At 34.6% G+C, this 22,398-nt stretch overlaps 1 protein-coding gene across 1 annotated transcript in view; it reads right to left on the reverse strand.

The window, feature by feature from the left end:
• SMCHD1 (structural maintenance of chromosomes flexible hinge domain containing 1) overlaps positions 1 to 22,398 on the reverse strand; it is a 114,890-nt gene that overhangs the window by 3,962 nt on the left and 88,530 nt on the right. The window contains exons 38-47 of the mRNA XM_074352512.1: positions 20,426 to 20,552; positions 20,139 to 20,258; positions 18,849 to 18,934; positions 18,129 to 18,251; positions 16,552 to 16,742; positions 14,137 to 14,246; positions 13,695 to 13,765; positions 7,248 to 7,419; positions 1,862 to 2,020; positions 1,468 to 1,567 (exon numbers count right to left, since the gene is read on the reverse strand). Of these exons, the coding sequence (XP_074208613.1) occupies positions 1,468 to 1,567; positions 1,862 to 2,020; positions 7,248 to 7,419; positions 13,695 to 13,765; positions 14,137 to 14,246; positions 16,552 to 16,742; positions 18,129 to 18,251; positions 18,849 to 18,934; positions 20,139 to 20,258; positions 20,426 to 20,552 (1,259 nt within the window). The remainder of the gene's footprint in view (positions 1 to 1,467; positions 1,568 to 1,861; positions 2,021 to 7,247; positions 7,420 to 13,694; positions 13,766 to 14,136; positions 14,247 to 16,551; positions 16,743 to 18,128; positions 18,252 to 18,848; positions 18,935 to 20,138; positions 20,259 to 20,425; positions 20,553 to 22,398) is intronic.

Raw genomic sequence — 22,398 nt, forward strand, 5'->3', positions numbered from 1 at the left:
ACAGTAATGAGATGGTGTCCTAGCAACTGTCAATGATGATCAGTGAGGATTTTTTTTTGTGCATTTTGAACTCATGATTTATGAAAATTCTGTGTTTAAACCCATTGCAAATATTCTTTCTGATGCTAAATTGCCCTAACACACTTTCAATGGTCAGCTTAATAGTTTCCATATACTGCACGCCTATAATAAACACACCATTCACAAGCCCACGTAGTGGAAACAGCTCTCTCATATTGGTGAGCACTGTATTCTTTTAATCTCATCATTTCAGTAGCTCTCGTAATTTACTCTAAAGGTAGATACCCCAAGGAACTTCACCCCTACTGCTAGCACACAATGTTAAGTACTCAAGAGACATCAATGGACTCAGAACACAGAATTTTATCTCACACTGTTTTCCGATGTATTATTTTGGAGAGGAGCATAATCTGGCTTCTGTCTACTTTTTCAACCACATCTTGGGACCCTCTTCCTCCAGCCCACTATACTTCAGCCTCACATCTTCTCAGTTCCTCAAACATGCCAGGCTTGTTATTTTCTCAGAGATTTCATATCTATTTTCTCTCTCACAGAAGCCAATCCCTATATGGCTGGCTTAGCACCCTTCAGTTCTCTGCTAAAATGCACCTTTCCTGACAACCGATATCATTTTCCCATTATTTAATATCACCTGAATCCTTTCTTCTTTCATAAAACTTAACATTATTCTGTATGTTTACATATAGAAAAAGGTTTACTTTTTTGAACTGTCCTTCTGTACAGGACTGTAGGACTTCCATGGGGGCAAGAACAATGTCACTTTTATTCACCCAGCAACATACAGTACAAAATGATCAAGTAGTTGCTGAGTAAATATAGACTGTGTGGATGGATAGAAAGGGCATGGAACACCAATTCTAAACCCCCGAGTCTCTAAGGAACTCCTCAAGTTCAATATGAGAAACTTACTCAGGTAGGGTCTGTATGTGAACCTTCTGAAATAATGTACAAGAAATCCCAGTACTATGGTATCCTTCTGTGGGATGGCCTTACTGATAACATCTAATCTGAAATGGACAATTTTCTTCGCTGAGTTAGGCTACAGATGGCTTTGTTGGCTTTTTGGTGAGCTATAGAAATGGTATCTGATTTTCCAAACTACACATTATAAGTAATTTTTAAATCAGTAATGTACAAATGATTTTGCATACTCTATACTTATCAAGGCGCTGATCCTACGAAGCAGAATGCAGCATATTTGGAAGTTTCCAAATATTCTGCAAAAGTCATTTAGAAAATTGGAGTATTTTAGGAGAATATAATGATAATGTCTTATCTTCATTATCCATCACTTAGTTCAGTTAAAAAAATAAAAATTAATTCTGGTTTGGGGGAAATAAGAAACTCAAGCTATTTTTAAAGTATGATGAGCCAAGAGCTTTGATAAATTAACCAATAATAACTTTCATGTCATAAAAGACTCACCTTTGTCTTGTAGCTTCTCTTCTCATTCTTTTAGGAGGAATTGGACAATCTGTCGTTGGATGACGCAGTGAGTCATTACATTTACGTGTGGGAGTCATCCCTGTAAAGACAGAACATGTAGAAAATTAACTTTAAAAAGACTGGAATTATTATAAGCAATAAAAGCAAACATATCTAATTTATAGAAGAATTAATAAATACTACTGAGAATGTTTCTTAGTACTCCTGCTGAGAAAACAATTTACACCCATTTATCAGTTTACTTGGAGGCCAAGAGTGTCTGTCAATTTAGGTTCTGGATCATCTGCATTCTTTCCTCTTATAGTTGAATCCTCTCTAATTATATATACTATCTTCATGCAGAGAACGAAGACGTCAACAAAAACTACAATACCTAGTTTCTGCTCTATTAGTTTCAGATTTTTCTCCTGTTCATCAAGTTCTTGTTTTTTCTTCTTCATATCAGGAGTGTGAAGGTACTTCAACTGACCGTTAAGGTCCTCGTTAACCGTGCCCAGCCTGCACACTGCAGTGCGGTACTGCTGAAGAAGGTCTGCAGAGAAACCAGTTGACACTTCATTAAAACTACTGATACCATATCAAAGCCTTTTAGGAGAGAAGAATTAGCAACACTGGGTGCAGTGTTGTAGTACCATGCAGGAACTACTTTTTTAAATAATGTTCAATGTGAACAAATGAAACAAAAAAGCAGTTTAAGACCCCAGCACAGGACTCGTGCTGGTTAAATTTTAATTTTCTTCAGCTGCTTCACTTAAATAAAATTATTTCTGTGTCAGGAAGGAGTTTTCTATATTAAAAAATACTCTGTGAATAAATCACTCTCAGTGTTTATATCCTGCTTGATATTCAGTATTCGATTTAATTCCACTTTCCATCCTTGCAAATTTGAGGGGGGGGGAGAAAGAATGCATTAAATATAGTATTAGAAAATCACTGCTTCCAACAGACCTGACCATTATCTCAGACACAGCTTTCAAAAATGCACTCTTGATACCTAATTAAAAAAAAAAAAACTTTCATTAAATTACTTTGTTTAAAAATGTACTACATTACTCAAGTTTGAAAGTATTTACTGCCCGTCCCTATGATTTACTAGACAATAAAAATTAAATACATTGACTATACTCTAGTCTAGGGCTCAGCAAAATAATAGTCCATGGGCCAAGAATGTTTTATAGAGTTGTAAATGATTACATTCTAAATGGTTATATAAATATGCTCCAACACCTCTGATTTTGCCACATGGCTCACAGAGCCTAAAATACTTACAATTTTGCCCTTTGAGAGTCTAGTCACACAAAGATGACCAATATTCATGGGAATGGGCATACAAACACCCAAATATTTAATAAATATATACAGTGGTTTACATGCAAAACTGGAAGAAATTATTTGAGTCAGGGTACATTATATATGAGACAGTCTATACTTAAAAGGTCAAGAACAGCATTTTAAAAAAACTATCCAGAATTCTGGAGGGGGAGGTAATCAGGTTTATTTATGTACTTTTAAATTATTGCGTTTTTTTTTTTAGTGGAGGTACTGGGGATTGAACCCAGGACCTGTGCATGCTCTATCACTGAGCTATACCCTCCCCCACCGTTCTGGGAATCAACACTTAGAATGAGCGAGCAAACACACACACCTGTGAATGCTTATGACTAGATTTACAAATTTCAATAGAAACTCTTTTTGTGTAACTGAGTGATGATAAGGTCCTTATGTTTCTTATTTCTTTATGATTTATTGGGAATGCAAAGGTACCTATAAAAAAGTCTGGTTTTCCGGTTTGATGGTATTTCTAATTTCATATTAAAGGAATGTTTTCTATGTACATAAAATAGTATGTATTTTGTATGTGAATAAGTTACAAAATTACATCCAGACCATTAGGTCAGGGATGCTGCCTAATTTAGAAGACAATATACAAGAAGACTTCAGGTCATGAAGAGTTGAAATCCTATTTCTTAATATAGTAAGTCAGCTATGAGGTTCTTTTACCTTTTAAATATTCAAGAAATTAGTATACTCAAAAGCTTTAATAGAACATTAGTCAACTTATTTATAAACTGAAAGATGGAATAGTAAATATTCCCCATTAAATGGAACACTAATAGTAAGTTCGTATTTTATGCATAAGCAGCTTAAGTCAATTCCCAACTTTTTGTATATGAAACGTAACTTGTATTGACCATGGTGTCTATAAAGTTTCTTTTAACACCTTTACTTATTTACTCTCATGTGGAGCACATCTGCTATCAAAGTGAACTAACTTATCTTTGTCCTTTTAGTGCCCCTGCCTTAAAGCTAACTTTGACACTGTTCCTTGTGATTTCTTCTATTCAATGTTTACATCTTTGTTAATTCTTTAATTTTACCTCGTATTTGTATAGAAGGGAATTTCTTATGGAGAATATAAAGCTGTGTCATGGAGAGAACAGTCTTCAGGTATAGCTGGCTCTGGGTTTGAGTCTTGTATGGTTTACTGACCATGTGGCTTCTCGTGTCATTTAAATGTCCACAAGTCTCTCTTTACTCACTTTAACTTCACCATACTTCCTAGCACATATTAACTACTCAGTAAATGATAGCTATTTTTATATATCCTGTCACTAGATTTTCTGAATGTCTTTGCCTCTTAATGAAAGAACTTCATGTATTCACACTCAAGGTCTTATTTCTAATCATCTTAATTTTATAACATGCAATATTTTTTCTTGTTCTGTGCTCTGAATTTATGTGCTTTTATTTCACTATCTCATAGCAAATGCAATAATGCAAAACACTATGTAAGCAAAATTAGAAGACAAAGCCCCTACTTTTCATTGTGCTGGTAGCAGGGAATTTTTGTGGTGGTAGTCTAGTTCAGAATTGCTTTCTCTGTGTGAACAATCCCATGACACAAATGGAAGAGGCTGATCCTTCAAGCTCTGTTTTTTCTGACCTTCCTATGCTGGCTGACTCTGGAGCGAATCTCTCTCTCCTAGGAGTTGCAGGACCTGAGTCATGTTAAAAGATGCCTTCCCAGGTGAAGGTGTACAGCAGCTCAGACCGCTGAACATCCCAGTCATCATTTTTGTCTTGGCTGTTTCCAATCTCCTTTGACTTCGTGATTTCTTCCACTTTCTTCCCAATATGTTCCTATTTCATTCAAAGTGGCCTGGGACAGGTTGCTATTGCTTAAAATCAGAAGTACCTTATAAATATCAGTAACCTTAAACTATCTTACTTGACTTTTTAAACCGTTTGTCTAATATTTGAGTGCTTATTGCTGAATCATTAGTCTGTATGTGGATTGTATCTTTAAAGATATTAATCAAGAAGAAAAAGTAACTCATATTTTTGAAATTCTTGCATTATCTGTTAACTTTACATATTTGACAAACCAATAGGACACAGAAATCTTTTTTTTAAAACACCTTTATGTGGTATAATTCCTGTACAGTAAACTACACATATTTCAGTTGTACAGTTTGATGAATTTTGATAGCTGCATACACCTATGAAACCACCACCACAATCAAAATAGCTAACAAGAAATCTTTTCTTTCCAAAGATCTATACAAAAGGCCTTATTATTATACTGACATTCAGATGTCCAGGCAAACTGGAAATTCTGCCAATATTTTAAAGGTTCCACAGGTAATTCTTTTTAGTTTGGGACTGACTGTTGTAAACTGCAGTGCTGGAGTGATAAGCGTTGAGGATTTTTATGTTGACTCACTGCCCCTGACTAAATTGTATTCTCTGACTTATCAGTTTGCTTAGACGTTCACTTATTGTCTGTAGAGAAGACTTTTTTTCATGCACTCACTGCTATCAGTAACAGATGTATGAAACTTTGTATTGTATATAATTTAAAATTTCTGTACATTATGATGTTTTGACATCTTAAACCCTCCTGTGACAAGCCAATTGTGAGATAGTTAGGGGCCCAGTAAGCTTCTGATACACAAACTAACCAATCCAGAGCCAAGCCCCCTCTATCTGGCCCATGAATCCCAAGAAGCAATATTCCTCTGCCTGAATCATCTCAGAGCCAGGCACCAGGCTATGAGCTAAAAACTGTGTCAAGAGCCCAAAGACCACTGAAAATATTCAAACTGATCAATCTTAAGTTGTTTACCCTGCCATGCCTTTCCTGCAGAGATGCCAATAAAGCTGTGGCTTAAGCACCATCCTTGCTCCTGTCCTCTGCCTCCTGCCACCCTGGTGTTTTGCCACGTGGTCCTGTGTGGCTTGCTGTGCCTCCTGTCCCTAGGACCTGTGAGTACAATAAACTTTGTTTTTCTAAGTCTCCTCTTGCAGCTGTACCTGACTGACCATCTCATAAAAGAAAATAAAACAACCTTCTTCCCACCATCTTTCTCAGTTACTATTTTAAACATAGCTGGAGGCTGAAGTAGTTACCCAAAACTGGACACTACTCAAATTCCTCAACAGAAGAATAATGAAGAAATAAACTGCAGTACATTTATACAATGGAATACTATCCTGCAATGGAAATGAACTACAATTACTCACACAGTGTTGAACAAAGCCACACACACACAAAAGCATGGACTGCACGACTCTATCTAAAGTATAAAAATGGGAAAAACTAATCTATGCTCTTTTAAGTCAGGGAAGTTGATATCCTTTGGAGAGGGGGTTGGGCAGTGACTGGCAGAGGTATGAGAAGCCTTCTATAGGGCTGATAATGTCCTATTAACACAGAAGCAGTGTTCATTTTGTGAAAAACTTGTATGTTTATGAAATGTGCCCTTTTCTCTACGTATGTTATATATTAATAAAAATTAACAACAAAATGTGGTGTATACATTACAACAGACTACTACTCAGCCTTAAAAGAAAGGAAATTTTGACACATACTACAGTGCTCATGTACCAGGAGGACATTATACTAAGTGAAATAAGCCAGTCACAAAAGGACAAATACTGTATAACTCCACATACGAGGTGCCTAGAGTCGTAAAATTCACAGAGACAAAAACTCAGGTAGTTGCCAGGGGCATGGGAGGAGGGGAGAAAGGGGAGCTGCTGTTAAATGGGTACAGAGTTTCAGTTTTCCAAAACGAGAAAATGTCTGGAGTTTGGTTGTACAATAGTATGAATGTACTTAACACTACTGAACTGTACATGTAAAAACAATTAAGATGATTAACTTTGTTATATGTATTTTACTATAATTTACTATTTATTTTTAAGTTAGTAACAAGAAACTACTTTTTGCTTGAAAAATAGGTATCCAAGTATGTTAGAAGTATATAAAATTGGGAGCAAATAGGCTCTTAGGTGAGGCCTGCAGGAGACCCTCCTGTAAAGTATATGCACTTCAGAGCATAGACATATGGACAATTATATCAGCCAACTGGAAGCAGAGGACACAGTCTACAGAAGGGAAAATGGAGGAAGGAGGTCACACGTCACACACTCTAAAAAAAGTTCTTAGGTGTGTCTAGATAGTTACCAACTTTGATACAAAGATAAGTATTATGATTACTTTATGAAATACTGGTTTATTCAACAAGGACAATATTTTCTTTGTTTCAAGAAATGAATGAAAATATGAGGGAAAAGCTACTTCCTATATATGTATTTCAGCTACTGGATGTAAGAAAGCTGGACAGGCTGGACAAAAGCACCTTATTCACATTTGTTACTGGTTAAGTTTTGACAGCAGAATCTCAATACATAAGCTCCAAATAAAGGATTAAAATCAATTAAGAAAGTGTTATTTAAGTACTTCTTTAACCTACCTATTTGTTCCCCTAAGATCAGGCACTGTTTTGGTATTGGGGCTCCAAATACCATTCCCCGAAGTTTATCCATTGGAGGAGCTTTATTCTGAAGGCCCCCAAACTTTCCATTACTTCGAATGCGATCTCCATCTCTGGTCAGCAGTGTAGGACAGTGTGTAATTTTAACAACCTATTGTAATTAAATGGATATTAATTAGTGAGTCTATAAAACTTATTTCAGTTGCTCTAAGAAAGGAGAAATCATTTAGGGATTCAGAGATAAGAAATGACATGATCATGGTAGTATTTTCATACAATTAATTAGCTAGTGATGTGTAAGATGACTGGGGAAGAAAATGAATTAGACTACCTCTCAAGTGTTAGCCTAATCTAGAAGAGTGACAACACAAACGGAAAAAAAGTAAAACTGATGATCTGACTGATAGCTTGACTGACAAGAAGAAGGAAGAGAGAGGGACAAGCCAGAGAGCTATGAGCTTCTGAAGCCCAAGTCAGTGTCGAGGCAGTGTCACTAGCTAAGTTTCCTTCTGTTAGATACAAGTGTTCCAGATCATCAAAGGCCGGCAAAAAGAACATTACATTAGACTAAAGAAAATACAAACTAAAAAGCAAAGGGATGCATCTTCAGAGGACAATACTATGATTTCAGTTGCAGGAAGAAAAAGAGCTAGTAAATTGAGAGCTAGGGAAACTAGAATTGTGTGGTAAAACCAAAGTCATGGAAAGGGAAGTAGAAAGTGTTAAGAACTAAATTCTCAAATGACTATAACTCAATAAAAAAAAGTTTATATATATATAAAAAAAAGAACTAAATTCTCAAAGAGAAGTCAGAGAATAAAAGGAAAACACTGGATTTAATATTTCATAATTTTTAAGAACGTTCTTCCAAAAAAAGGTCTAGGAGATACACAAAAATAAAGTTCAACTTTACTGGTAATGAAGCAGAACTGAAACAATTTGAACTGGAATTCAAGAGATATTTTCATTACTCAAAATGTTAAAATACACATGCACACCACATAGAATATTGGAGAAAGGGTCTTGTACTAATCTGCTCTGGGACAGCCCTTCTCAAAGCAAATGTGGTAAGTGTTAAAAAGCTTAACATTTTGCATGACCCAGCAATTCCACTTCTAAGAATATTCTGGAAAAAACATCACAGATGTGAACAATGTGCACTGAAACATTGTTTTAATAATGAAAAATATGAAACTTACACGTCTCAGTAAGTCACATAAATAACAGCACATCCACGTGATGGAACAGAATGCACACATGAAAAATGACTGAAGAATATTATAATTTAGCAACATGTAAAAACACCTAATCTAATCTAATATTGAGGATTAAGTAGTTTCTGAATTATAAAAGATTAAATAAAATTTGATTTTTAAAACAAAATGAAAAGTAAAAGGAAATGTAATAGGAAGTCATGACTAGTATTTATTCTTTTAACATAATCCTAGGGTACTTTACATAAAGTGTTTTCCCATCAAATTAAATACTTTTTATAAAATTTAAATGCAACAGAAGGCCTGTTTGAAGAAAATCTGTGGTGAACTCTTTGGTGAAATGAATCTTTTAGTCACACAAACAATCATACCTTACTATCTTAGTTTTGGTCTGGATTTATGTTTTCTAAAAGTGAACATGAAAAATACAGACTGGATTCACATACTATTCATTTATCAGGATTCAGGCAATTTTTTTTTTTTACAGTTTTTATACCACTTAAATAACAAACACACTCAGATTTCTTGTCTACTCTCTTGATAACAGACTGACAGTAAGAGTTACAAGCCTCAGGCAGAAAACAGTTTTCCATATCTTGAATGGCATGGGAGGAAGGGGGAATGAGGAGTTGCTACATGCTGGGCAGTGTTTCCATTTACAGAAAGAAGAGCGTTCTGGAGATTGGCTGTACAACAACATTGATGTCATTAAGACTACTGAACTGTACAGTTAAAAATGGTTCAGATGGTGAATGCTGTTATGTGTATTTTATTGTAATTTACCATTTATAAATATTATATCTTCAATCCTCACTAAGAGTATATTAGGACAAAAAAGGTGACGACAGCTTTTGCAAATTCAGTCAGTGAACAGCAGTGCTATGGCTCTAGGGCAATACTCACAACTGCTGTAAGGATTAGAAACGGATGGAATCAACAAGGGGTGACATGGTATAAATGGCATGAAGAGTTTGGGAAGAGAAAACAGTAATAAAGACTACTGAAACCTAACAATGTCACCAAGAGATGTCATAAAAGCCTTTCCTTAAAAGAGATTTAAAACACGATTTAATTGGCAGAGTGACGTATGACTTCCTTTAAACCTCTGGAAGCGAAGAAATCAGTATGTACTCTACCCATTATGAGGAATAAATGCTGCACCTGCTTTTGTCACATATGCTTTATAACATTTTTCTGAAGCTATGAATTGGTGTCTTTCATCAGTTCTAAAAAGTTTTCAGCCATTAGTTCTTCAAATATTGCCTGTGATCCTTTCATCCTCCTCTTTTTGGCACTCTGATTAGACTTTTATTTTAGATTTTCTCATTCTATCCTTCCTCTTTGGGCTACATCTGGCTCATTTTCTGACCTACCTTCCAATTCACTAAATTCTCTATTAAGCTGTTAAGCTTTTTATTTAATTTTTATTACTTTTATTTTTAGATGCTCTATTTGATTTTTTCACATCTATTTGTTCTTTTCTTATTTCCAATACTTCCATTTCTAAAAATATATAAAATATACTTTAAAAATACTTGCTCTTATGTTCTATATGAAAACTATTTCAGGTTTAAGTTAAAGCTGAATTTTTCAAGCGAGACTCTGTGTTTGCCCTGATCAGTTATCTAAGGCCACTGTCAGTCCAGCACATTTGAAATCAAATGTTCACCTTGAGGTTTATCAGACCATTCAAGTATTATGAATGCAGGCTGCAAACAGACACAATAGGTAATTTGTTTTTATCAAGAAAGTCTCTAGGAAAACAGATTTTTGCCTTTTCCACAAACTGCCAAGGTTTAAGAGAGGCAATTTTCTTGCAGTCTCTAGAGGCACTTGGAGTTGAGATGGAAGTGGCAAGTTAATTTGTTTCTTGACCCTTATACGAAGGCTTAGCCCTTTGTGAGGCGGGAATCCAGACTGTCAGGAAAGGGGTCTCCTATCAGATTCCTAACTTTGGTTAAAGCCCTGGGTTTTGTGTTTGACCCCATGAGCCTTTCAAGGGGGTGAAAAATTGATGCTCAAATTCAGTTAGTTTGACAAATGTTCTCCAAGCAAAATCTGGCTTTTGCAGTATGTTCACCTCTCTGGGTTCCTACCTTCACTTAGAATTCTTACTTTCTTGCCAGTTCACACAGTAAGATATAATGATATATAGCCAGAAATAGCCTTTTGAAATGGCCTTTTAAGTTCATCTCTGCTAGAACTTCCTCTGGCTATCTGGGTTGTCTAGACTACCTTTGCATAACCCTCAGTGCCTAGTGATGGAGCCATTTACTGCGTCATGAGAACGGGTCTCCTGAATGCCTCATTCAATGCCACACACAAGCAGCTGGAAACCAGCCATGATACGAGTATTCTCACTACAGGGACTGGCAAAAGCTACAAATCATGGTCCCACCACCCCACTCCCCAGAGCTGGCTGTCCAACATTTAATAGCATACCACTGTGTCTCATACACAGTAAGTGTCCAAATAACTGACTGAACTCACTAGAATCTTCCAGTTATTACCCAACTTGTTCATCCCAGCCTCACTAGTATGCTTCAGCTCCTAACAGATCCTGAGTTGTCATAAATTTTAATGGGTATGGTTTCTAGTCTATAATCAGGACATAAAAACATGCTACTCACCATCAGAAAATAGTAGTTCCCCCGCCCACAACTGTTTTCTGGTACAGTATATTACAGCCATTATTAGGTTCACAAGGAGCCATTCATGAAGATGCCAAATACTGTTCCCTAATTAGTTATTTAGTCTTCAGCAATCTCGTTAATTTAGCTCTCCTAAACTCAAGATACACTTACTACTTCTCCTTAACTGGGCCCAAAGAAAAAGTGCTCTGACAAGTTCTAGTTCTGCCATGAACTAGTAGTATGACTTGATACAGATCCACTATTTGCTTTGAATTTAAGGTTTCTCATCTAGAAAGTGAGAGTAGATGGCTTCTAAGGTCTCCATGATACCAGAATACACTACAGATACTGATATTGGCTCATATTTTAAGCTGGCCTCTGTTTTCTCTTAAAGATCTGCATTCTTACCCATTTTCAGTTATAATAATTGAAAGCCTATATTTTCATACATGTTTATCACCTGCCATTTTCAAGCCCCTAACAGCATATTTATAAAATTAATACTTCTTGTGTATCAAAGAATTAAAGACCTTTGGACTTCAGTTCCAAAGAGAATTTCCTCTACTGAAATTTTATTTAATTTCTTATTTTATTATTTTTTTCAGTCTCAAAACAGCCCCCCTCTGAAGGCCGTTCTTCACAGTAGACTGCCTTTCTTCCCTCATTAAATAAAACTTGAAATAGAGAAGGGATAATCCTTCTTAATATATACAACAAATTCTCCCAGCTTGTTTAAAGTACATAAGCTTATTTTTAAAAGGGCATCCTCTTATAAATATCATTTTGCAACTTTTTAACAAGACGATAGATTTTGTACATCTTCCTTGTTAGGACATATCAATCTACTATATATCTTTTTAATAGCTACATACTCCTCTAGTGTATAAATTACTGTAGTGGAGTTGCACAATCCTAACTGGTCAATGTTTGGACTACCTCCAAAGTTTCCCATTAAAAATTCTTAAACATTCTAATGAGTATTCTTGTACATAACTTCATATTCATGTGGAAGTGTGTCTGTAAGATAAGTTATTTTAACATTTACTGATGGTCTAAAGATGGCTGTAACTTCCCTGTCCCTCCCGTGGAGAGAAGGGCGTCTATTCCAAACTCCCCATTCCCCCATTTGGATCTGGGCTAGCCAGACTCTGACTAAATAAATGTACATTCTGACACTGGGACTTAAGAGACCTGAAGCTCTGCCTCCACTGCTGGAACTTCCCTTCTTAGAACCCAGATGCCATTTGAAAAAGCCCAAGCAGCCACAAGGAAAGGCTCACATAAGAGATCTTAAGTTTGCCAGCCTACAACCCCCATTGAGTACTTAGCCACTATCAACTAGTCAGTACAAGTGGGAGATAAACTATAGGAACTAATTCATTTTCAAAAATAATTTCAAGGAAATGTTTCCAACCCAGAACTTGCAGGGCTGGACTGTTTTTCCTCCCCAGCCTGTTCAGTTAACAAAATGTTCTTGAAAAATAAATGGAGAGCCTCAGGGCTAAGATCAAATCCAGTGCACAGCCAGTAAAATGTGGCCTCAGAGTCAAAACTAAGTCAAGGATGTCCCTACGTTAAGACTTCAGAAAGACTGAAGGCATTGCTTTCTAGATCCTCTTAGCTAAAAAAAAAGGTTTCTAAAAACCTTAATGGCATTCCCACAGCACCTGCAAGTGAGGGTGAGAACATTAACCCCAGCACAAAGCACCAGCTGAGCCTCTGGCCAACTCCAGCTGAATCCCCAGATGGCAACCAGCATCAACTGCCAACCGTGTGAGTGAGGCATTTGGAGCTTTCACTATCCCAGTGAACCTAGCCAACATTACTTGGAGAAACCCACAGAAATATGGGAACTAATATGTTGTTACTGTTTAAAGCCACCAACTTCTGAAGTGTTTTGTTATGTAGCAACAGATAACTGAAATATTTATACTGCCAAACCACTCTCCAAAGGTGATATGGGTTGAACTGAGGCCATAAGAGTGGGATCTAATCCAGTAGGTAGTGTCCTTATAAGAAGGGGAAATCTAGACACAGATATGCAGAGATGAGAACAGACGCAAGAAGAAAATGACCATCTACAAAGCAAGGAGAGAGGCCTGGAACAGATCCTTCCCTCACAGCCCCTGCAAAGAACGGATCCTGCTTACACCTTGAATTTGGATTTCAAGCCTGCTGAGCTGAGACAATACATTTCTGCTGTCTAAGCTACCGGTCTGTGTACTTTGTTACAGCAGCCCTAACAACTAACACACAAGGGCTGCACCTCATTACACTTCCTCCAACACTATCTGAGAGTATTCTTTTTCAATCCCACCATCAACAATACCGATTTTGAGTCTTAAAGACAAGTTCATAGCCCCAAAACATCTCATTTTAATTTGCATCTTGGCAAATTCACTCACATATTTTGCCCAATTTCATGCTGCTTGTCAATTTCTAGGATTTAAATTGGTTTTGACAAGGTTACTTAGTCATGGGCACATGTATCATAAAATAATTTCTATATAGGGGTCTAATATATTAAGATTTAAAAATATAATTGGAGCTATAAATTTTAAAAGAATTCAAATACATACCTCTTTTCTATAATGATTGGCAGCATCCAAATTATCCAAAATAATGGTGTCTCCTAACAGCATACCAAACACTAAAAAATTCAATAAACAAACTGAGTGCCACTCAAATAAGTAACTTTAAATTTAGTCATGTTACAAAAAGGGAAAAGCAATTGGTGCAACTTAATAGTAAATTTTATTTAATCTTAATATATACAAAACATTTCAAAAAACAGATTTTAAAAAGTATTAACACATTAATTTTAAAATTTTTCTTAGAAAGAATGCTAACATCAGAATTTTATTCAATACTTTCCTAAAATAGGAAAAAATAAGCAAAGTAAATAGTAATAAAACTATCACTTTTAAGCTAAATAACATAAATTTTCATAATCAATATTTTATATATTTGTATCACAAATGTAATGTCTTTATAAAATAAAGTCATCATAATTTCTTTTACCTGTTTCACAATGTTCTACGTTATCTGGAAATGTTAACAAATCTCGAGCAAAGACGGGATCTCCAATGGGCTTAAAATACAATTTTCCATTTCGGTAATGAGGTAGAGGTCTGAATGAAAAGAAATGTTTTTAAAAATATTAAACAAAACATGCAACTTTTCCCCTCACATCTTATTTTATTTTTTAATACAAATTTTTAAGGTTACACTCCATTTATAGTTATTATAAAATCTTGGTTATGTTTCCTGTGTTGCACAATATATCCCTGCAGCCTCTCCTACACCAGTTTGTACCTCCCACGCCCCCACCACTGTACTGCTCTCCCCCATCCCCGCTGGTAAACACTAGTTTGTTCTCTGTAACTATGTGCCTGCTTCCTTTTTGTTATATTCACTAGTTTGTTGGATTTTTCAGATTCTATAAGTGATTCTATACAGTATCTGTCTTTCTCTGGTTTATTTCACTTAGTGTAATGCCCTCCAAGTCCATCCATGTTGCCGTTAAGTGGCAAAATGTCCTTCTTTTTTATGGCTTAGTATTCCATTGTGTGTGTGTGTGTGTGTGTGTGTGAGACACATCTTTATTCATTTACCAGCTGATGGACACTTAGGTTGCTTCCATATCTTGGCAACTGTAAATAAAGCTGCTATGAACACTGGGGTGCATGTATCTTACAAAACATGTAACTTTTAATTAAAAAAATACTATGAGAAGCATGAATATATTACATATCTCTGTGATTAGTTAATCAACTCCCCATGCACAAGTGATACTCCTAAGTGATTAACTATCAGCCTTAGAAATGAAAACAATATTTATCATATGAAAATATCTCCTTAGTTTTACGTGTACTACTATCTCTAATTAGTTTGTAAAATCAATATAAACTAACCTTCGTTTAGTTTGACACAGAAAGGAGAAAGGTGACCTCTCAAGCTGGCCCTAAATGAGGATGCCAGGACATATGACTGTCCATGTGGAGAGTGGTCCTAGAATGGATGAGGGCAGGAAAAGGCCCAAGACTGCATACGTGGAGGGAAGGAGCTTAGTATGCCTGCTAGCTGCCCTCTCACACAGTGTACAGGATGAGCAACTGAAGTCCAGAGGGAAAATGAGATTCAAGACAAGGAAGCTGACTGGGGTGTCCAGGCTTTTTCCTTCCACATATGGTACCATTTCCCAAATCTTGCAAGTAGGAGTAGAGGGTCGGAGTGGCTTTAGAAGTTAGCTAACTCAACCCCATTAAGAGGCACACCACCAAAACAGGGTAACTGGTTTTTAGAGCAAGTATTAGCCTTAAATACCAGATTCATACTTTCTGTACGTGGAGGATTCTTAACTTGGTCCTCAGGTTATAAAGAAAAGGGAGGACCTCCTGGAGGGAAAACTATTTTCACAAAACATATTACCCTTACCAACACAGTCATTATGATCTGAAAGGATTTCCCATGTTGTTTAAAATGGGTCCTGACTAGTAGCAGAGTGGGAGATTTTAGAAGCAGAAAGATTTGAGTTCAAATTCTAGCTGTTTTCTCAGTCTACTTTTGGATTACAAAATGAAACAAAATGTTAGTTTAATGACACAGTAAACTCTTAATATTAGTTCCTATTCTCCTTCAAGTCCTCATTCCTACCCAACTGACAGCCTTGCAAAGCTTTGTTTAGGAATCTGAGAAAACTACTGGTCAATACCTGTTACACATTTTAATATTTTTTGTTTTGTTAACACATTTCCTTTTAGCTTTTTAAGGTAGATTTTAAAAAACAGTCAAAATCAGAATATACATAAAACTTGAAGTTAGATTAAAAATGCCTAATTGGTTTGCATGGTTATTTCCTAAAACCATATTTTGAAAAGCAAATGCTGAAACACTTAAACAAACCAGATATATATTAAAACAAGGATGCAACATCCTAACTAGATTAGGTCTCTTACATTTCAACTTTTCTGATGACAATTCCAATACAGACCCTCTCTACCTAAATGATGGTTGCTTGTTTTCATATGATATAAATAGGACAAAAGATACATATCTATACCCTTACTTCAAATAAAGGTGCTCCATATTTTGTTAATGATAATGCCATCTTACCATCCTTCCTGCTACAAAGGCCAAATAAATGTTTTGGGTTTGTGTGTGCATGTGCATGTGCATGTGTGCATATCTGCCATTTATACAAACAACATTTGGTTGGCATTTTAAACATGGTCAGCATATATGATCAAACATACTGTAATACTGACCTTAGTGAAGTATGTGTATTTGTGATGAAGGCAAAAATAATGTAGATAATTTGAGTCACTTCTCTGTTGTAGGCAACGTTTAGAGAAATCATTTTTAAATTCAGTGATTTGATAAAAAAAAATGGAAGATATTTCAGAAAAAAAATAATTGCTTTCATTTTTTCCTAACCTTTTCCAATCTGGAAGAGTCTTCTTATAAATAGAATCAAGGGGCAACACCTGCTGACGACCTTGGGTTTCGTCATAGATACGACGTGCAGCATCAGTGGTCAGGGTGACCACACAGTCCATATCACTTGCCAGATGCCAAGAAATAACCATTGCGGCTCTATCATCTTCAATTTGTGCCAGGTGTGCAATCTGTAACCCATTTTCAAAAATCAAGTAAAAATTTCTTATATATATCTAACTTCTGTATTAAATATTTTAAAAGCCCAAGTCTAAGGAGCAAAAACACTTTTTTTGAAATACTCGTGTGAATTAAGAAAAAATTCTCAAGCTGTAAAAACTTACTGGCTTAAATATATTAAACTGTCTCTTCTGCTATTAAAAAACTGTTCCACAGATCAAACTACAGTAAATTTTGCAAATGACCAAATAAAAATATTTGGCATATTATCAGATAATTAACAATGTACTTTCTTTTCTACATTTAATACCTCTATTATTGGAGTATATCTTAATTAATAAAGTATTCATAAAATACATTTAAACCTAAATATAGTTATATACCATACCCTTCTAAGTAGATCTTTTACTATAATAATACAGTATCTTTTTAAGAAACCTAAATGTCACAAATAAGAACTGTTTCTTCTGCCTATTTCATGCTGTGGTTGTGAAAGTAGAATAATGTTCACTCTGGAGTCAGATGCCTGGGCTTGAGCCCTGGGTCTGATACTTATTTGTTAGCTATATAACCTTGAACAAGTTTTAAAATCTCTTTGTATCTTAGTTTCCATTTCCTCAGTTTTAAAACAGAGTGTAAAAGCAGAAAGCTGAGATGCATATTAGATGGAAGTTAAACAAGTAAACATAAGCACATATACCACAGACCCTAACACCATTAAAAACTGAAGGTGTTGGGAGATGATAAAAGATATATAGAAAAGAACCAGAATCTAGCTAAAGAACTTACTAATACTGCAAACAGAAATTCTGATCCAGAAAAAAAAATAAAACAGAAAGTTCAGGATTGAATAATGTTAGGATAAAAATGAAAATAAAATTCATTTGACATAAGTTAAAACCATAGAGGGAAAGAATAGAAATAAGAATGGCATTCTTTCCCTTGGCAGCAAATATGTATAAAGTTTTTTATTTGTTTTCTTAAGTTCTAGGAGTATCCCAGAATTTATTCGTTAATAGTTACACTCAGAACTCAGAAAAATGCTATCTTTTTCTCTCTTCTGTTGTCTCACTGAAGTTTGAGTCACATGTCAAGATCCTGGCTACCTGTAAAGCCATGTAACATGAAAGAATCTCTAAGTACACAAGGCTTAAACTAAGACATGTTAAATTCTGACACAGCCCTCAACAGTAAAAAGAATTATGGAATTAATTATGCACTTCAGCTTAAATTCTACCAAAACCCTATTATGGCAATGAGAGCAATCAGTTCATTGGAAAAAATCTGAAACTACAAAAAAACCTGACACGTTTTTATTATAATGTAATTTAAAAACATATTTTAAACAAAAAGAAGATAATAAAATGTACTGCCTCCTAAAAGGCTTAAACACAAACCTTTCCCAAAACATCTCCACTGCCTTTAGTATAGTTTGGAAGAGTACATGATCTTCTAGGTTTCTTCTTTAGTTCTTCTTGTTCTGATATCTTTCTCTTCAAAAGTGCTTCAATGTGTGGCATCTATAATTTATAAAGAAAAATAAACTGCAAGGTCAATTACAATTATTACACCAGGCAGAGAAAATAGCAGAGAAAAACCAACAATGTGGACAACTTGAGAACATAAAGTTATTAAGCAGGCATCAGTTTCTCAAAAGAATATGGCCATAGGAATGTAAAGCATTGTCCTCATTGATGTTTTTTTTTAATCTGAGAAATATATGACCTATAATAGGATCTCTCCTTAAGTTATACACATAAAAGAATGTAAGTTTTAAAAAAATCTGTTGTCTTTTGTTACTTTCTCTCATTTCCTTTGCTATCACATATCCTGGTAATTACTTAGGCCTCTTCAATGCAAATTCTCAAGTTGGCGTATTATTAATTTAACTTACTGGATTAGAACCAAACTGTGATTTCCTTGAGAAGAGCCCGCTTCATCATTTTGTCAGCCCACTTTAACGTCTAGTAGTGACCAGACAATAACCAACATATGGCTTAGTACCCAAAAATAAAAGTGCCCATAACATTCCTAATAAAATAAAGTGGTTAAAAAAAATTATAGGCTAGAATTTAACTGAAAAATAAAAACCTTTCACATATACGTGGAAATTGTACCTGTTGTGTTATAGGAATGTCAATATTATGTGTTTTTAGTTCATTTCGCAACTGGGCCTCTTTTAATTTTGCTTCTTCAACTTGGCCTAAAATTAAAAACAAACAATTTGTGATAGCCCCCAAAATAGAGTTCTGAAATGTACTTTGAATCTCTTTTGTTTTTTCCCTTCTAATGATTGATGCTAAAATGAAAAATAATGACTATTTCAGAAATTTAAAATTAAACTAAAAATCTAAAATTAAAGGCTCACAATACACAAAAATGAAAAACAAAATTAATACAGCTAAAGGAGGTATTATGATATTATATTGCAAATTACAAGTAATTTTGGATAAATCATTTAATCTTAATCCATATGACTAAACATACTTTATACATAATTGTATAAGGTTATTATAAGAAACAAATAAGACTTTATAAAAATAATTTTTAGAGGGGTGGGCATAGCTCAGTGGTAGAGTGCATGCTTAGCATGCATGAAGTTCCAGGTTCAATCTCCAGTACCTCTATTGAAAAAAAATTCTTTTTTAGTGCTACAAATTACGTATTACCTCATTACTCTACTTAGTTTCTATTATCTTCTAAATATCCTTGACCTTGGATAGATACACAAAAGTGAGTACTTGGATGAAGACAGTACATATTTATTGGTTAACCAATCAAAACTTTGTAATTATCATGACGCCAAAAACCACAGTGAAAAAATTTGACAGATGGGAAGCAATGACACAGCACAACTCAGCAAGTGCCTCTATGTTATACAAAACACAATTAAAAACTGAAGTAAATGTTCCATGTATTGACTTAAAAATAAGTTACCCATTTCTCCATCAGTATGTGCTGCCCTGTACACCTCCACAGTGTGATATGCTGCAGATATTTTTTAAGTAAACTACACACAGCTCCATGGCTCAAACTAAACATTAAATCACACATCACCTCTCAGTGATACTGTCATCCAGTATCTTTTGCAGATGCTAGAGCTAGATATAAATATTATTATTGTTATGTCAAAACCCTTAAATTTCCAAAGATTCAGATTTCTAATAAAATTTCAATTTTTTGTAGGTAAGCAGGATATAAATTTATTTAAAACGCAGGAATACTTCTCATCTTCAAAAGATCGAATGAGTAATATAAAACCATCACTACCACCTTTCTGTTGTGTTCTGCAGTTTACTTCTAAGTCCAGGAAAGAAGACAATGTTTGCATCTCATGGTCTCAACCTTCTACCTCACCACTCCCAAAAGCATAATTTTTTATTACCTTTGAACACAAAATGACTTACACTTCATCTCATCAAGAAGCTGTTTGCTGGCATCAAATAAACTTCTATACATTATAATAGACTTAGATAATTGGTCCTTTTCTTTTGTAAGTGCTGCCATTTGTTGCTGCTTCTTAACGTCTAAGGAAAAAAGTTCAGATAATTTACTTCAATTTTTAAACTGACTTTTCCAAAAGGTCATAACATGACTAGGTAACTAGTAAGCCCATGTAAGCAGAAAGCAAAACAAAGTTATCTACAGTACCACAAACTTAAGAGTTTAATTCTCTATTTCCCTAGAAACTTACCATTGTAAAACATGAATGGTAGGATATATGATTCTAATGTGCTTGATAAAGCTGGAAGCCGAGGCTCAAATATAATAAAATACTCAGTGCTATCCTTTCCAGGACTACTTTCTGCCAGTACTAGACTCTGTATGAGAAAAAAGCAGTAAGGAAAAACAGGACTTAAAAAGGCATTATAAATGTTATATATTTCACTGTGCTTTGTTTTCAAGTAAGTGGTAAATTTTAAAGGCAAAAGGCAAAACCGACTGACCTGTAAGATTTGTTAAGCATGCATCAAAACATCTGCAGCACCACACAAGACATACAACTTTTACCTTTTGGTACTGGTTTGAAAGCCAATTTATCTTATCAATAAACAGCTTATGCCAAAAATATATACGATGGAAAATTACAAGAAAAAAGTATGCTTTCTTTCAGACCAGAAATATCAGTAGCCACTTTTATCTTGACTAGAAAAATCTTGATTTCAACCTCTTAAGTTGAAGCAGTGTGAAACAGCTGATGGTGTGAAAGTTATAAAAACAATCACAAAGAAATGCACAAAGCCCAATGCTGAGTTTAAGTTACAGCTGTTACCGTGGAAGTAGACCCACCAGTCCCAGGTGACCAAACAAGAGGTCCTGAAAAGCTCTAAAGATTTTTTTTCTTAAATATATTTTTCTTCATTAATGCACACACAGAGAAACCTGTGATACACTTTAAGACCATAGTATACAACTTATTAAATAATGCAATATAAATAATTTATATCCTAAACAATTTTTCAGTCTTTCAGGGAATATTAGGTGGTAGGCATTTTGTTTTTTAGACTACAATAATAAAATTAACAGAGAAGTAAAATTCTTAAAAATCTAAATTGATAGAACACTGTAGAACAATCCACAAAATAAAATTGTAAGTCCATCATTAAACTAACCACCAAATCCACTTAGTTTCTGAAAGCTGTTTTCAGTGTATTTACATGAATATAAATACATATAAAAATAAAACTATTTGCACTTAAAAAATATAACATACACTTTATACTTTAGTAATTCGCTTTTAGCACTCAATTTGGCCTGTCAATCAATTCAAGTCAATGTTTAAATATCATTTTTTTTTACATTTACACATAGTATAGACATAATACACCATAATACCCTCTCACTGGGTGATGAACATTTAGTTTAGAATTTTTTGCAATTATTTATAATACAGCAAAGAAAATATCTTTCAATACTTCTTTGTGTGTTCTCTAGAACAGAAAGAAATATAATGACTTGTTAAAAGTTTAACAGGTAGTTATCAAATATACCTCTAAAAATGCTACATCAATTTATCCTCTCATCATTAGCGTATAAGAATATCCAGCTCCCCTGATGCTTGGCCAACACTTATTATCAATCAAGTACTTTTTTTCCCTAAATGATGTATTAAAAACAACCAGCAATTATTGTTTTAACCAGCATTCCCCTGATTAGTACTGAGGTCATGCTTGTTTTATTAGTCATTTATACTTTCTCTTCCATTAACAGCCTGTTCATATTCTTTTGGTCATTTATTTTTCTACTAGATTGTCTTTTTGCTTACTGACTTGCAGTAAGTTCTTTAGGAAGTTTTAAAAATATGTTCAATATATTACATTAATATATTAATCCTCATATATAGTTAAATATAAAATCTTTCCTTTATGTCTTGTTTAAGGAGATCTTTCCTATCTCAAAGTTTTACAGTTTGTACTCTATGATGTACAATTTATTAAGGAAAAAGGAAACACAGTAACAGAACTGAAGAGAATGGAAGAGTCCAACACTGGATCCATATACAAATGGGAACCTGGAATATGAGAAATGGACACGTACATAGCAGAATAAAGTTAGATACCTTGTTCAGAAATTTCCAGATCAAGTAGGCAAATAATATAAAGAATCTGAATAACACAATTAACAAACTTAACCAATTATAAATTTAGATTATAACTTTAAAGAAAG

This window comes from Camelus bactrianus, chromosome 24 (genome assembly GCF_048773025.1).
Source record: "Camelus bactrianus isolate YW-2024 breed Bactrian camel chromosome 24, ASM4877302v1, whole genome shotgun sequence".
NCBI lineage: Eukaryota > Metazoa > Chordata > Mammalia > Artiodactyla > Camelidae > Camelus > Camelus bactrianus.